This window comes from Prionailurus bengalensis, chromosome A1 (genome assembly GCF_016509475.1).
Source record: "Prionailurus bengalensis isolate Pbe53 chromosome A1, Fcat_Pben_1.1_paternal_pri, whole genome shotgun sequence".
In the NCBI taxonomy this organism is placed as follows: Eukaryota; Metazoa; Chordata; class Mammalia; order Carnivora; family Felidae; genus Prionailurus; species Prionailurus bengalensis.
In genome coordinates, this window is record NC_057343.1 from 83019387 (window position 1) to 83036163 (window position 16777).

The window sequence follows — 16777 nt, forward strand, 5'->3', positions numbered from 1 at the left end:
TAGATGGTAAACGTATGAAAACATGCCTCATTCTTTATCATGAAAATGCAGTAAAAACCGCAGTGAGATCCTACACACATATTAGAATGACAAAAATGGGTTAAAAATTAAAAGTGCCAACTCTGAGTGTGTGGAGAGGCTGTGTGGTTCCTGGGGCTCTCACGCAGCTGCGGAGAATTCAAGATGGCACAGTCACGGAGGAGCACGGTGTGGCAGTCTCTACCAAGGGTAGACACACACCACAGCGGAGGGGGAACCTTTTTCCTCCTACCCTTCTAGGTTCTCTAGGGCTCTGCAACAGAGGAAAGATGAACAAGAGAACAACAAACAGAAGTTTACCAACATGTCTCTCAGATCTACATGGGGGAAACTCAGCAGTGCACAGGGACTTGTGCTAATGCAACATCTTAACCTGAAACAATGACAAATTTCAGAGAAGAGACACCAAGGAAAGGCCTTCAGGTTTCCAGGGCACAAGGGGTGAGTAGAGAGAAGGGTGTCACGTAGACCCCTCTGGTGTCACCTTGAGGCTAACTCTAGGGTCATCTCAGTGATTAACTTCTGGCAAGTTCATGTCCTACTTTTAGGGCAGGCTGGAGATCTTTTCTTGTGCCTGCTTATTCTCAACTGCCTTCAGCTCAAAGTAATCCTTATGCCAAAGTGTGTATTTGGGGATGGCAAATTCTGCCATCTTTCAACACTTAGACGCCCTGGCAATCTGCCTCTTAGGAATCTTCCAAGAGAAACAAAAACACGTGTCAATATAAAGACCTGGTATAACGATAAGAATGTTGCCAGCAGCTTTATTCACAACCACTAAAAATTGGAAACAAGCCTCACTTCCATCCAGTGCTGAAGTGGTAAATAGCAGCACATGTGTACAAAGGGATGCTCGGTGAGGGGAGCATACTAGATGAAGGAAGCCAGACATGGTGGCCCACATACTGTGTGGCTCCGTTTGTGTGACATTCTGGAAAAGGTAAGACTGTAGAAATAGATGCCACATGCATTGTTGCAGGCGCTGAGGGTATAGGGAGTGCATCAAAAGAGGCCGCAGGGAAGCTCTGGGGGATGGAAAGAAGTCTTAACTGTGGACCATTAACACGGCTGTCAACACCTGTCAGACTCCATGCCTAAAGGAGGTGCACTGCACCGCATAAAAATTATACTTCAATAAACCTCGTTATAAGCAAAAAAATAAAGGTCTTGTTTCTGCCTCTCCCCTTTGGTAGAGAATCTGGAGGAAGCTGCTGCCAGTCCTGGGCTGGAGGGACAGCTGGAGAGACAGTGGTTTGAGCCAGGTCCCCCAGAGGAAGAGGGGCCTTGGGAGGACCCTGGGCAGGGGTGGCCACCAGAGCCAGAGGTGGGAGAGTGGGGAACACCCCAGCCTCTGCCCCACCCCCCAATCCTGCCAGCCCAGACCTAACTGGAGGCTGGGTGGGTGGAGGGGGAGAAGGGGAGCCCAGGAGCGATCCAAGGGGAACAGGGACCGTTCACTAGAATCCCCCGTACCAAGTAGCATGGACTAAACACACTTCCTTGTTTTGGTCACCAAAACTATCAATGCCGTTCGGAGCCTTGGTCTGTACCACAGGACGGCTCTGTGTTGGTGCAATTCTACCCCAAAGGAGAGCAGCCACACTTCAGTGTGTCTAGCAGCCGCGTCTGGGTGAAAGGACATCCCCTGTGCACGAGAAGCACTGAAAGCAGCTGCTGGACCATGGCTCCTCAACACGCTCAGGCCGCTTGGCTGGAAACCCTGCTTGATATCAACTCCTTCTGGTGCTAACCTTCTCTGGCCCAGGAAACCCCAGGCTGCCGACCACATGTGATGTAGGGATCGCAGCTGATGTGCACCCTCCCGCACAGGTCACTTCCAGTTATCCCCAAACCCACTCTGGATGTTTCTCGCCTGCAGCTGACCTTCAGCCCACGGGGGCACAGGGTGGAATGGAGGGAGGGCACCTGGACCAGGTAGCGGCACCCTGCTCCTGCAGCTCTGGGGTTCTGTAATCAGCCCACGCTATTAAGCTCCAGAGTCTGGACTATGTGTTTCCAGTGGGCACCTCCACCGGGACACACGTGCGGCACCAGGGAGCCTGGAGGTGAGTGTGGTTTCCTCCAGGTGTGCGATGCCATCAGATCCGACATCAGAAACCCCAAGAAACCAGTGACACTGTGATTGATACCATGGCATGAATTTATACTCTCATCGTGGTAACAACATAATCACTAGTCCTAACTTTAGTCTCTCCCTGGAGACCCAGGTCGTTGATTATTTCTACAGCTGCAAAAATGGTGGCGGGGCATCGACATCCAACTGCTGACATAGCAGTTTCAACGCCACCAAGACTGCTAAGCCATTATGCTTTTGTTACCTTTAAAAATGGCAGAGGCCCAGGGCGCCTGAGAACTCCATTGGTTAAGTGCCCGACTTCAGCTCAGGTCATGATCTTGCAGTTCGTGGGTTCGAGCCCTGCGTCAGGCTCTGTGCTGACAGCTCAGAGCCTGGAGCCTGCTTCGGATTCTGAGTCCCCGTCTCTCTGCCCCTCCCCTGATCATGCTCTGTGTGTCTCTCTCTCTCAAAAATAAACATTAAAAAAAAATTTTAATGGCAGATGCCTTAAAGAGACAGCTTATTTGATTATTTTGAGGAGACATAACCAACAACCATTTGAGCAGTTTCTCTGATTGAAATGTGAAAAAGTAGGGCACCTGGGGGCTCAGTCAGTTGTAAGTCCAACTCTTGATTTCAGCTTGGGTCATGATCTCACAGCTCTTGAGTTCGAGCCCTGCATCAGGCTCTATGCTGCCATGAAGCCTGCTTGGGATTCTGTCTCTCCCTCTCTCTGTCCTTCCCCTGTTCCTGCTCTCTCTCTCAAAATAAATACACAAACATTAAAAAAAATTTAAATGTGCAAATATAATTTTTTATCCTTAAGATTACCACTCAAAAAAGCTTTCCTATGTCTCCAAAGATAAATCAAATCTTCTTCATTATAGTGTAATCTGAGTCAACACAGAAACCATCTGGGAAGCCTCTGGGTACTGAATGACATCTGATGCTCGGAATGAAGACCTATCACACACCAGCAGGATGAAAAGGGGATCCAGAGCGAGAGCAGGTTCTGGGGTGATGCGCAGGAGACCCACTAAAGGGTCTTTGGCAGGGAGGACCAAAGCAGGTGCGGACACACCCCCTCCTCCCATGCCTCTGCTAACACTGGTAACCACTCCCCTACAAAAACGACAGGAGATGCTTAGCACACGTGCTAGCTGTGCATCTTCAGGCAAGTATCTTACCCTCTCTGAGCCTGCTGCTTCTTCTTTAGCAAGTGCAGGTGGTACCTAGTTCCAGGGGTTATGCCCATGAAAATACTGGCACAGTGTCTGGCATGTACCTGCGTCCAATACATGTTAGTTTCCTTTTAACTGTTAGGATCAGCTAACAGTTGAGGAGCCCCACAAAACCATGGAGTTTCAGGCTCAGCCCCCGAAGACAGGCTGCACACGAGCTCATCACCACAGGCTAGTCAGATGTCAGGAAATGGAGGCGCGTTTAGAGCCTTCTTGCATTAGGAAGGTGTGGCAGGCACCCCCATGATGGTGGTGGTCTGTGTGGATGCACAGTGGGGGCCGTGCTTGTGTGTGTGAATGGAGACAGAGAGGCTCCTGTGGACATTGAGAGGTTTAGTCCAGATAACAATTTGGGTCAGATTATGAAAGGTCTTCAATGCATGCTACGGAGTACAGACTTTCCTCTCTGAGCCACATCCAGCAGTACAGCTACAAGCTTGACAATTCCTCCCTCCCTTCCTTCCTTCCCTTCTCTCCTTCTTTTTCTTCCCTCCTTTCTTCTCCTTCCCTCCCTTTCCCTTCCTTTCTTCCTTTTTTTTTTTTTTAAAATATTAATCAGGCTCTACAATGGAAGCACGGAGCCCCAGAAAAAGGGTTTCTTCAGGAGGGTGAGTGTCTATAAAACACTGAATTTCTAAAATGGGATAAATATAATGTATGGAGGTACGTTATATTGTCTTTCAACAAATGTTTGGTGACTGTCTCCCAAGCCAAAGCCAGATGTTAGGGAGAGACACAACAGTCACTGCTGGGTCCAGACTGTCCTGAGCTTTCTCGTAGGTGCAGAGGGATGCCAGTGGTCAGCTGCTCGCAGGGAGGAGGTGCCGATGGCCGGCATGAAGAAAGAGCAGCTCTGGAAGCTGTGGGAGAACGGAAGGATGGAGGGAGAGAGAGGCAAGCTCTGCGGCCACGGTCCAAGCAGACTGCAGGGGGTCGGGGCCACCCCTGGGATGGGAGAAAAGTGGACTCCAGGGTAGTACAGGGTACTGGGTCTTGGTGGGTCAGTCAGGAAGGTGAGGAAGGGGCAGGTGTGGGTTTTACCTGGTGATGAGGAACCTTGGGCCACCACCAGTTCAGCATGACAACCACAGGGGGCTGTGGGGCAGCCACACTGAAGGCTGGGCACCAAGGACGCAGCAGAGAAACAGCCAGCTGGGGCGGCAGCTGGACAGCATGAAGCCGGAGGCTGCGGAGGTGGGTCACTACTGCCTCAGGGCTACTGGCTGGGACAGAAATACCCCTCATTGGCTGTGCAGGTGACCTTCTCCGCAGCCGGATGCCCCAAGAGAGCGCAGGAGAGAGGCATGAACACTTCATGATTCAAATGCTCTATTGCAGAGCTAAGTCCCCCAAACGCCGCCCCAGGAGCAGCCATGGCCACAACACGGGCATCACATGGGGCCTGGAATTCAGCAACTACACTTGTGCCCACATTTAGCCTCTCAATTCCTAGTTTTCATGCCACAGGAACATGAATAGGGTTTTCCTGGGACAAGTACCCTCTTGACTGGATAGGCCCTCCTTCCTTTCCAGCAGTACTCCCCTGAGATGCTCGCACCTCTGAGAGCCCCAGTACTGTCCCAATCCCCATGGAGGGAGTCAAGAGTCAGGGACAGGGACAGCCTGGGGAAGTGGGAGGTGTCCTCTATACACTGGTTCCTCAGAGGAGCCCTTGGAAGTCATTTGGGGACAGACTAGGGGGTCTCTGTACCCTGACTTTGAAGGACAGCTCTGAAGCCTTTGCCAGTGTGGCCTGGTGTCTGCCATGTGAACTCATGGTGTGAAGTTTCTCTACACGCTGATGGGTAGGAGGGACTTAGGCAGCTTGTCCCTGCCACGGACGACATAGGAGGCCCATCCAGGGAGGCCCATCCATGCCACAGAGGACTCAGGAGGCCCGTCCAGGGCACGGGGGACTCGGGAGGCCTGCCCCAGCCACCTCGCCACAGCTAGGCCAGCCCCGTGATCACTGCCACTCCCCACCGCCACTCTGCACGGCCAGAGAGGCCAGCCCAAGAATGCTGATGGGCACCGCTGGCTCCAAGCAGAGGACCTGGAGGAGACACCGGTGGCTGGCCAGAATGAGATCCCATCCAGAAGAGGCAGAAGAAGTGAAGAAAATGTCCATTTCAGTACCTACCTATGATGGAATCCCTCCGGAAAACATCTCTATCGAAAATGTAAAATGACAGGTGTCGAAAATTCCGAGGAATTTCGCAGTAGAAGTCTTCTCCGTAGAAAGGGCTGAGAAATAAACAGAATGGGCTCTGTTAGACTGTGGGAGCCGTGGCCTTGCTATCTGCTGGCAGGTGCAGGAGCCTGAAGACTGAGCACCAGCCTAGGGCACACGTGTGTCACCTCACCTTTACATGTCACTCTGCGCGAGTGGCCTGCTATGCTGGCGGGGAGCTCCACGCAGTAAGAGTTGCGCCCACTGTGTGTGCCCAGGACCGCTGCAACACTCTGAGTGTCTGGGGCAGCAGCTGGCAGGCCCCTTTTATGCATTCAAGGAAAACTCGGTGTCCCAGTTTCAGACCATGCCCCTTTTGTCCCAGAAGTCGGGGTGAAACCCGTACTTCTCACAGGGGAGAGGACCCCTGCCCACCAACCTGAGCCTCCACACAGACCCTGTGCATGAGTCACTGCGCAGGACACTCAGTTTGGGCAGAAAGCCAGAGGCCCTGTCATTAAACAGACCCCAGGTGCTCTGGGTGGGCAGGGCTGAGGTCAGCAAATGTGGCTTGTGGACAGAGGACGTACACTGAAAACAGCCCTGCACCAGGCTGGTTGCAGCTGCTGACAAGGTGGTCAGCAGATCACTGCAGCACACACACAACCGCCTCGGACTTTGGTGTGTCCACCCCACGCACGCTCACGGCTAGGGTCCACAGCAGGAAACATAATCAGTCAAGGAAGAGCTAGAACAGCATGCTACGTTGGTTAGAAAACGAGCCACATTTGCTCCTGCTCAAGCTGGAAAGGTGAAGAGGGACAGTGGTGCCCGGAGTGGAAGTTTACAGGGAGGGACACAGACGTGCCCTGGAGAAAAAGGGAGGGGGCGGTGTCAGCTCACTCATCACCAGTCCTGAGATGACCCCCACCCCACGCTTAGGCATTTCTGAAGTCAGATGTCCCCTGCAGACAGCATAAGGAAGGACTGCTCACACGTTAATTAGCCGTAACAAGACGGTGCCTCTCAGAACTGACCAATGCCACAGGCCCCTGGGATACGGTGTTTCTGTGGCACGATGTGCCGTGGTTCAATGTGGCTCAGTTGGTGTCTGCTTCCTACCATTCCGCTCCAGCAGGAAATAATGAAATATCCTAAAACACAGGCACTTGACACGTCAGTCAAAATTACCCAGCTCCTGAAGCTCATGGGCCTCATCTCGACTCACTCCGTTGTTGGATCAGCTCAGCATGGAAGGACGGACAGACAGAGCGTATGGGCCCTGGGATCAGCTCAGCATGGCCCAGTGGCCCCAGAAGGATGGAACATATGGGCCCTGGGATCAGCTCAGCAGGGCCCAGTGGCCCCAGAAGGATGAAGCGTATGGGTCTGTGCTGGGGCTAGAAGGAGACCCCATGAGGAAAACAGACCCACGACTGTTGGTTTGTTGATGCCAGCCCCCCAGGTAGGGGATGCACCATTCCCTGGATGGGGGGCAGAGGGTATGGTCAGGCCAGCCCCCCAGGTAGGGGATGCACCAGCCCCTTGTGGGGGGCAGAGGGTGCGGTCAGGACTCTGTCCTCTCTGCATGGCTGGGACAGGCTGCCTGAGTCCTGTCCCAGGCTCATGCTCGACATGAGGCAGAAGCGAGGAGCAGGTCAGTGCCCTGGCCTGGGCCCCCAATCCCAGCGTGTGGGACTCTGGTGTTTGCTCTCCACATGGAGCCGTCTTCACTCAGGCTGCAAGTCAGAACTACCTGCACAGGCTTGGAGAAAACGTGGCTGCCCTGGCCCTGTCCCCTAAGAACCCTCTCCAGGGTGAGGGGCCACAAAGCAGGAATCTTTAATCCCACACCCACATGAGTGTCTAACACAAGCTGCCAGGTCATTACGGTCTCTGAACCAACCACACGTTACACATGGGCAGCATACAGATCCCTTCAGTGGTGCAGAACCCCACCTTGTACCCTCGGGCACGCCACGCGGGGCCAGGCTTCATCTTAGAGGCCACAGGGAGCCACATTCCAGGTGATGCCCGGCCCTGGGCAGCAAGCCCATGCCCTGAGGGGCTGGTGGCATCTGATAGAGCCCAGGCCTGTGCTCCAAGGCTCTGTCTGCAGGTACTAGGTCCCCGGTGACCACACCTGTCCTTCCCCAATGGAGCAAAGGCACCCAGGGAAGACACTGCCTTCCCCGTGTGTTGATTCCTAATTAGACTTACACGGATGTTCTTGGAACTGCCCTGTGCTTTGCTCCCTTTTGGCCTGAACTGTTTGCTTTAAAAAACACACACATTTGTGGATAGGAATGTTACCTATAACTGTTAACTAAAAGCAAGAAATAGCTTTTTCTTCTTAAGAATGAAACTGTATTGAGAATTTTGCATTATAAAATCAAAAGTAGGCTCACGAGGATGGCCAGAACTGGAAAGACAGAGAACAAGTGTGAACCCTGACATGTTGCCTGCAGGAACATAACACGGGGCGCCACTTGGGCAAACAGTGGCAGCTCCTCAAAGCGGTAAACAGAGTAAGCATGCGGCCCAACAATCCCCATGCCCAGAGCAGGGGAAACACACGTCCGCACAAGTACTTGCACATGAAAGTTTACAGCAGTGTTCGTACCAGCCAAAAAGTGAAACAACCCAAAAATCCGCCAACAGAGGAACGGATACACAAGGTGTGGTCAGTCCGCACAGGGGAATATCATCAGCCACGGGAAGGAGACATGATTTGCCACCTGCTGCCACGTGGGTGCACCTTGAAATCATGACGCTCAGGGAGAGAAGCCACAAAAGGCCACACACAGTGTGATTCCATCTGCATAAAATGCCCCAAACAGGCAAATGTGGGGAGACAGAAAGTCTACCAGCAGCTGCCAGAGAGCAGGGTACCGGCAGGAAATGGGGGGCAGCAGAGGGGATGGACTTCTTTGAGGGAGACAAAAATGTCCCACATTGACCGCGGTGTGAGCTACAACCCCAAATATACTAAACCCATAGAGCTGTACATTTTAAATAGTTGTATGGCATGTGGATTATGTCTCAATAACGCTATTTTTTAAAAAAACAAAATTTCAGGGGCGCCTGGGTGGCTCAGTCGGTTAGGCGTCCGACTTTGGCTCAGGTCATGATCTCACAGCTCGTGAGTTCGAGCCCTGTGTCAGGTTCTGTGCTGACAGCTCAGAGCCTGAATGAAGCCTGCTTCTCATTCTGTGTCTCCCTCTCTCTCTGCTCCTCCCCTGCTTGTGCTCTGTCTCTCTCTGTCTCTCAAAAATGAATAAATGTAAAAAAAATTTAAAAAAAAAAAACAAAATTTCAGGGTGCCTGGGTGGCTCAGTCGGTTAAGCGTCTGACTTCGGCTCAGGTCATGATCTCGCAGTTCGTGGGTTCGAGCCCCACGTCAGGCTCTTTGCTGACAGCTCAGAGTCTGGAGCCTGCTTCAGATTCTGTGTCTCCCTCCCTCTCTGCCCCTGTCCCCACTCACGCTTTGTCTCTGAAAAATGAATAAATGTTAAAAAATTAAAAAAAAAATTTTTTTAAATACATAAAGAAGTCAGAAAGTGAAAGCCAGAGTTAGCATTATAGGGGATATCCTGCTAGATTTTTCCTCTGGAGATATATGAATATAGACCAGAGGCAGATATAGATGGGGGTGCATATTTTTATTTTTTTTTAATTTTTTTTTAATGTTTATTTATTTTTGAGACAGAGAGAGACAGAGCATGAACGGGGGAGGGGCAGAGAGAGAGGGAGACACAGAATCGGAAGCAGGCTCCAGGCTCTGAGTCATCAGCCCAGAGCCCGACGCGGGGCTCGAACTCACGGACCGCGAGATCATGACCTGACTGAAGTCGGACGCTTAACCGACTGAGCCACCCAGGCGCCCCAAGGGGGTGCATATTTTTAGATAGAAGTGGGATTACACGATGCATACTGATACACAGTCTGCTTTTTCCTTTGATATCATGCCATGGACCACTTTCCAAACAAGTACATAACAAGTCTGTCGCCAAAGAGCACCTGAGGTGTGAGTGAGCACAGCAGCTTGATTCTCCCTCGCCAACCCTGACGGGCGCGGGCGCCTTCCTGCCTCACCGTCTGGAGTGGCAGCAGGGGGGCTGTGGTTGGCCACCTGCCCGAGAAGGACCCCCACGGCAGAAGGGTGCTCGTGGTCCAAAGGCTGTGGTGCGGAATGCCCCTCCAGAAAGTGGGGACAGATTCAGCCCACACCTAACCACACGATTCTCAGCAGCATTCACAAACCTGGCTGGTCTGATGGTAAACTAAGCATGCTGCTTCCGCCGGCTCAACAGCAGCCACACGAGCATAAGTGTGTCCGCTGAAACGTCTCTGGCCCAGGCTCTCTTAACGCCCATCTGTGTTCAGGATATTCATCCACTGAGAACTTTCAAATTTGTGTTGCAGCTTAGGAGACAAATAACTGACACGCAGCACATGAGAAATACCTTGTTAACTGGAAACACCACAACGTGGTTAATAGTATCGGTCATCAATGGGCAAGGATGGGCGTGTGGTCCCGCCTTTTCCGAAATGTGGGAGGGACCCTGCCCTCAGGAGCTGAGGCTGCCCAGGCAGCAAGGCCTTTCAGAAAGACCAGCTGTGGCACTGTGGGGGCAGGACGGTGGACGGCAGCAGACCCACGCAGGATGTGAGTGGGCCAGGCCTCGCCGTCAGTACCCCTCCCCTGATTGTCCCCCAGCCCAGGACACACTGGCATGGTCATCCGGACAACCCCACCCCCTTCACGGGCAGCAGAAGTGGAAGTGTGTTTGCAAAGAGAAGGAAACCGAAGCCTTCTCCATCCCTGCCCTTCTCTGTGTGCCCGGCAGGACAGTATCTGCTTTCTGGTGAACTCAAAGGGGCCCCAGCTCCCAGCCTCCCCTTCCTTCCCATTAGTGTCTTAACCTGGGGCATTTCTCTGCACAGACCCCACTTTGCCCCGACCAAGGTCAGCAGCTGTCAGACGTGCGATTAATGCCCCACACGGTCAGCCTGCACTTGCAGCCTCGGGGCTCCAGAAAAGCAGCCCGAAGGACCCGGCTTGCCCTAAATGCTGCTGCCTGACGGAGGAAGTCACGCATGCCGCGGCACCCACCTCTGAGGCTGGCCAGGGTGACGAGCTCTTTCCCTCAGTAACAGCAGGAGAAACTCGCATGGAGCTTCACAGCATCAAGGGATCGCTCACAAACAAAACACCTCCAGACCAATCTCCAACAAGGAGGAACCACCTGTGGCCCCTCCGCTCCTCCCACAGCCCAGCGGTTCACACGGGGCCTCGGCTGGGACCCGTGGGAAACCTTGCGCTTGTCCCTAATTTCCCAACGTCCAGGGTGGCGCAGGGGGAGGGGCAGGGCTGCCTCAGCTGGGGTCGCTGGCAGATTTGGGGGAGACGGGAAGGAAAGAATAAGGAACGCCGCCCTGAGTGACTCCGTGAGACGTCCATTCTTAGGACGGTCTTTGTAACAGTCTGAGCGATGGATGTGCCACGGAGAAGGCCCGTTGAGGTCAGAGCACCCAGAAGCAGCAGGTCCGGGCTCCCAGTGGGAATGTGGGGCCCACCTCACGGGCCAGGACAAACTGGGAGCCAGGCAGGCACAGCAGGTTTTCTAGAAAGGGCTGCAGCCCATCTCCAAACAGCTCTGAATTCAGCTAATAAAACGTGCATGTGGTTAAATCATTAACTGAAAGCTAGATTAAAATTTCATTAAGCCAATTCATTGCATTTCATTGCATGCAATTTCATTGCATGTGGGGTCACACAGCACTCTTGCTGCTGGGACTGGAGGGGTGGAGATACGTCTCCACCAGGAAGGAGAGAATCAGATCAGTTTTCGTCCCAATGCTGGGTGGGCAGAAGTGTCCTGCCTGGACCCCACACACTTGTCACCTGGGTCAGTCACTGCCTGCACTGGCAGTGCAGCACCGAAGGGTCCACAGTGGCTACTGCCGACCACAGGGACACCGAGGACACTCAAGGGTGCTGGCCTGGCAGGTGGGGCCGGAGGGGCCTCAGGTCAGCACTGGGCAGGCACGGGACCAGGCAGGAAACACACGTAGGGGGCTGTTCACACTCTTCCCGTGGCACCAGGACCCAAACTAGAGATGTCTCCTGGAGCGCCCCAGAACTGGGTGAAAGTGAGGGGAGGGAACGATTCCCTGCCTGGAGCACCCCAGGACCGACCATGGTGGGGGGGACGGTTCCCCGCCTGGAGCGCCCCAAGACCATGGTGGGTTAGGATCCCTGCCTGCAGCATCCCAGGATCTACTCCAGCTGGCAAGAAATGTCTGGGCCTAAAGTCCGCATTTATGTCCAAAAAACTTTTTTTTTAACTTTAAGTGGAGAAATTGGAGATAAGAGTAAACGTCAAGAGAAAATGTTACGCATGTAGCCTCATGAGTCAAAGTCAGTGTCTGCTCACCAACAACTTGGTCTTTACTGACAACTTATAGAAAATGAAGTGTGTCTTCCCAAATCACAGACTCCTTCCCGTCCCTTTCAGATTCAGCATCTGGGGTCTTCCCTGGTTTAGTCACCCCCACCACATTGCGGTGCTGTCTTCTGAGCAATCTGTACCTTTCGGGGTGAGCAGAAGACGCTCCCGGGTCACAGGCCCATGAGGCACACACGCACCCACTCCACCATCTTGCACTGGGACGTTCTCAGCAAGAAGGATGTGAGGTGCTGTCACCACGCCCATGCCCGCCAACGCGGTAGCGAGCTAGCGCACCTTGTCACTTGGCTCCAGAAAGTGGTTATTTTACTGTCTAACTCCTAACTTTATGTAAAAAAGCAAAACCAAAGCATACAAACAAAAGAACAAAAATACCTCCCCAGAATCCCACTCTCCCTCCCCCACAAATAACCACATTGACATTTATGTCCATATATTCCAGACCGTTTGGGGAACACAGCCTTGTGACCTGCCCTCACAACTCAGCAAACGTTACCACCCCGAAGAGCGTGGGCAGCTCCCACGTAAGGGGCCACCGGAGCCCCCGCTCTGCAGGAAGACAAGATGGGGGCTGCAGGCCAGGACCATGCGGTCGGCCCCTTCCCCTCACATGGCAACGCAAATGCGAGCAGGTGAGAGGAGGCAGAAGGTGGCTGCACCAGGGCCGGGTCCTGGAGCAGCTGTGGGGACAGGCTCAACACCGCGGGCACCGGGGATGCCGGTAGGAAAGGCGAGGCTCACATCAGGAGCCTCTCCGGCCAGGAGCTGTCACACATCCTGGGGGAAAAGGGAGCCAGTGTCACCCTCACAGTAATCACCTACACCGACAAAAGGCAATGAAGACACTAGCACTTTGTGGAACCTTCTTGCAAATGAGTGGGCTAACCCAGCACTTGAGAGGTCTTGTTTTTAACTTCTTTTGTGCCTGTAGCATCAGTACCCTCCTTCTACTGGATAAAATGGTGATTTCCTCCAGGGTAACCTTCCCCACCCCTGTAGTGCAAGCAGGAGGTGACCCTCCTGAACGGGACCAAAGATGCGCTTGGCGGACGTGCCGTGCTGTCCAGGACCCAGCCGGTCCAATGTCCTAGAGCCTTTAGTTCAGGTACACAGTAAACAGATAATGAGGTGCCATTTAAGTGATGACACAATCACAACCCTAAAAAGTTACACAAAGTTCGCTCTCAACATCATGAAGGTTTTTTCCGAGTAAGAAAGAAACTTTGCCCAAAACCACCCTTCAGAGGAAGGGGCTCCTTCGCTCTCACAAGCGGGTCTGCAGCGGATGCTCTCCCACCCCCGCTCCCCCACATCAAAAGGAGAGGAAAGAAAAGGGAAAGAGAAGAACAAACTAGGCCCTCTCCCTAAGAAATCGGCTGAGTAATCACCAGTGAGTGCTGGGGACACCACGCAGTGTGGTCACAGCCTGCTGCCACCCCAGAGACCACCATCTGCTGGTGAGGAGGAGGAGGAGGGAGACACGTGTCCCCTTCTCTCTCACATTCTGTCTGCACTTCCTATGGAGTCCAAACACATGCTGTGCAGCAGCTAAGCCCGAGGCTGACCTGCCCCAGAGGCTGCGGAAACTCCTGCTGGAGCTCCGTGTCCCTCCAGAGCGTGAGGCCCGGCCAGGCCGCCAAGCCCTTTGGCTCTTCGAGTTCACAGACCAGATGGAGGCTCCTGTTTTCCCGGCGACTCTGCCACCTGAAGCATCAGACCCGAGAGGAAATGCTGGTCCTGGTGGAGGCGTGCTGGGGGTGCAAGATGCCACGGCGCAGTGAGGCGGGACCTCCTTGGAGGTGAGTACCCCTGGGGTGTGGCGGGCCGAGCCCACACTGCAGACTGTTGGTATCACCAGCTCATGGCCCAGTGTGCCCACTTCATTCTGTCTTGCAGCTGCCGTTGGAGTTGGGGCCTTCTTCCTCTGGCCCCGATAGCGGCAGAGGCCCGCACATGGCCTTCTGCTCCTGGGCTCTGCCCTCCGGCCACGGCTGCTCAGGCCGGAATCTTAAAATACCGTCTTGTTCCAGCTGCTGTCCCATGCGGGCTCCTACCGTTCTCTCTCCCCTCACCGTGGGAAACCTCAGGACACACATTTAGACACCATTCCGTTTGGTCCCTAACCCTCTCCTCATCCTTCCTTCCCGTTTCTTTGTGCGCCTGGGGTACGGCTCCACTAGGCCTTCTAGTTTACCAAGTCTCCCTTCAGCTGTATCTCAGCAGCTATGTATTCATGCAGAGTTTTTCACTTTAATTCGTGTCTTCCTCATTTCTAGAAATTCTACCTGGTTCTTTTGTAAATTGGTTCATCACTTTACCATTTCTCACCCCGTGCCTGTTTTTAATCTTGTCTCTGATTACTTCAAATTGCTTAAACTTTGTTGGCTGACCTGCAAACTCACAGGTCTGACTCTGTGGTCTATTGTTTCAGCAAATACACACAACACTTTATCTCTTGTGTTCCTTGTGAATCTTCTCCTCGGAGAACACAGACGAAGATTCTTTAAGGTGTGGACTGAAGGATATGCTTGAATTTGCTTTGACTGGCTTTTCATCAGCTCGGTGGACATCACAAGCTACTAATCCAGGACTACAGTAATGTACGTGCATAGACTGAGGTTTCTGGACCACAGACACAGTATGGATTCAGGCCTGCAAACTCACAAGACAGCTGATTTTCGGTTTCAAATATTTGGCGCCAAGTGGAGGCAGCAATTTTTCTTGCCAACTTCTTGGATGGGGGTGGATTTATTTGCCTTTTGTAAATAACTACTATAGAGGAGAACTCCGGGCTACCAGCTCACAAGGCCCACCAGTGTGAATAGGGTTTTGCCTCAATACTCAATGACCAAATGCACCCATGTTTTAAGCTCCTGGAATTATACTGTTGGTGTCTTTCTTTGCTATCAGCTTTCACTTTCTGCTTACAGCACCCTCTCCTTGTCTGGCATATTAGATAAGCACTCAATAAATACTCATTGAGCTAATAAAGAAACAAACAAAAACAGCCAAGCTTGTTGAAACTGTGTGTAAGGAGAGCATGAACATTCCACCAAGAGTTGGACGCTCTGATGAGTTGCGACCATGACGCTCTGATGAGCTCACGAGAGCTCACAGGCTTCTTGGGACACCATTTTGGGGGTTACCACTTGATTCTGGCTATTTCTCAGAGGGCTGATTCTCCAGACAGAACATATTACCACATCATCACTTTCATTTAGCTCTCGGCCTCCGTTTCCTTCTCTAGCACACTCTCTAGTGTCACCAAAGTCAGAAGCCACCATTTCTATTTCTAAACTTGTGTGAAATGCTTTGAAGACTGTGACTCCCATTCTCAGCCTTGTCTAAAACAGAGGCTCCCAAACACAGTCCAGGTCTGGGGCGGGTCCAGGTTCCCCGGGACTACAGGAACTTTCCAGGTGTATCCCCATGGGCCTCCAACATCAGCTGTGTAAACACGGGAAGGATTTATCCGGCATCAGGACAGTGGAAATAACCCTGAAGATTCCCTGGCACCACCTTCACCATTAGCCCCAAAGCCGGACTTGACTCCTGACAAAGTCCTCAGGCTTCTGCAGAGAATCTTGCATGAAACAACCACGCCCACTTGGCCTCGAGGGTGGCCCTGAGTGCTGGTGGCCCCGGTGCAGACGGAGCACGAAAGGTGTCCCCGAGTTTCAGGGCCAGGAGATCCTCAACAGTCAGTGGTCTGGATGTGTCACTGGCTCCCACTCCAGGAGCACTACACAAGGATATAATTCATCTGCTAACACGTTCTCAGATCCCAGCTGTTTGCAGGCATCCACACGGCAGGCTTTGCCTGGATCCTTCTCTGCTCCATCAACCGCGTGATGACAAACACTCGTGCAGGAGCGGCCTCGGTGTGCTTCTCCCCGGCCACAAACCGCAACCCCAGCCCTTGCTAACACTCGCATTTTGGGGGCCCCTCTCCCCGCCCCCAATGTTAACCACTGTGACTTTTAGGGCGCCCTCACCTCCCGTTCCTGGGTGTGGTCTAGGGCAGCAACCCAGGGAACTTGTTAGGAACGCAACTCTTCCAAGTCCTGGGCAGACATCTGGGTCCCAACGAGCCTTCCAGTGATGACAGACCCTGAGCGCCTGACCTTGAGAAGCCGTCATGTGGCCTCCTTGGTGTGAGGCCTGTTAGGTGCCTGCTCCTTGACCTGCTCTAAAGCTATCACTGAGCGGTTCCCCAGCCTCTTGCCCCACCGTGGGCATTTACCTTCTCGCCCATCTCAGGTATGTCTCTCTAGGAAAACTGAAAGGAAGGTGGTAAAACAAAAATATTCACCCTCTCAAAATGCTTGATTTGTGCTCTACGCTTGTACACACCTTGCGGCTCATCTCTGACCAGGAGGTGCCCGCATGTGTCCCCGCAGGAGGTGGGCACTGCCACCAGCACCATGCCCCCGTGCCACGCGGTCCTGGGTGCCACAAGCACTTGGGAACAGTGGTGGTCCGCCCCCGGGTGGAAGCACATGGCCCGGAAAACCAGAGCTCGAGGGAAGGTGCCAGCTGGCCACGCACACGGAGCAGTGGATGGCGGCCCCGGGCCCGGGCGCCCCCCCTGCAGAGGGAAACGTATCCAGTGAACCATCAGCAGACATTACCAGAGTGACTTCTCCACAATTTTGGTCCTAAAAACCTCCTCCTGGTCCAGGTTCACGGTGCAGTAGCAGTCTCGCATCTTGTTTGGCCCCGGGTACGTGGGAAGGTTTTTGGCTTCACCTAGAAAGAAAAGGTACATAACACCATC

General features: G+C 53.2%; 1 protein-coding gene across 3 annotated transcripts in view; it reads right to left on the reverse strand.

The window, feature by feature from the left end:
- The window catches only part of RASA3 (RAS p21 protein activator 3), a 121299-nt gene that overhangs the window by 54362 nt on the left and 50160 nt on the right, over positions 1-16777 (reverse strand). For 2 of the 3 annotated variants that reach the window (XM_043583671.1, XM_043583681.1), the window contains exons 2-3: positions 16632-16749; positions 5498-5601 (exon numbers count right to left, since the gene is read on the reverse strand). In XM_043583671.1, coding sequence (XP_043439606.1) covers positions 5498-5601; positions 16632-16749 — 222 coding nt within the window. Of the gene's footprint in view, positions 1-5497; positions 5602-16631; positions 16750-16777 lie in introns of those variants that run through there. The other variant, XM_043583688.1, reaches the window with a different exon arrangement.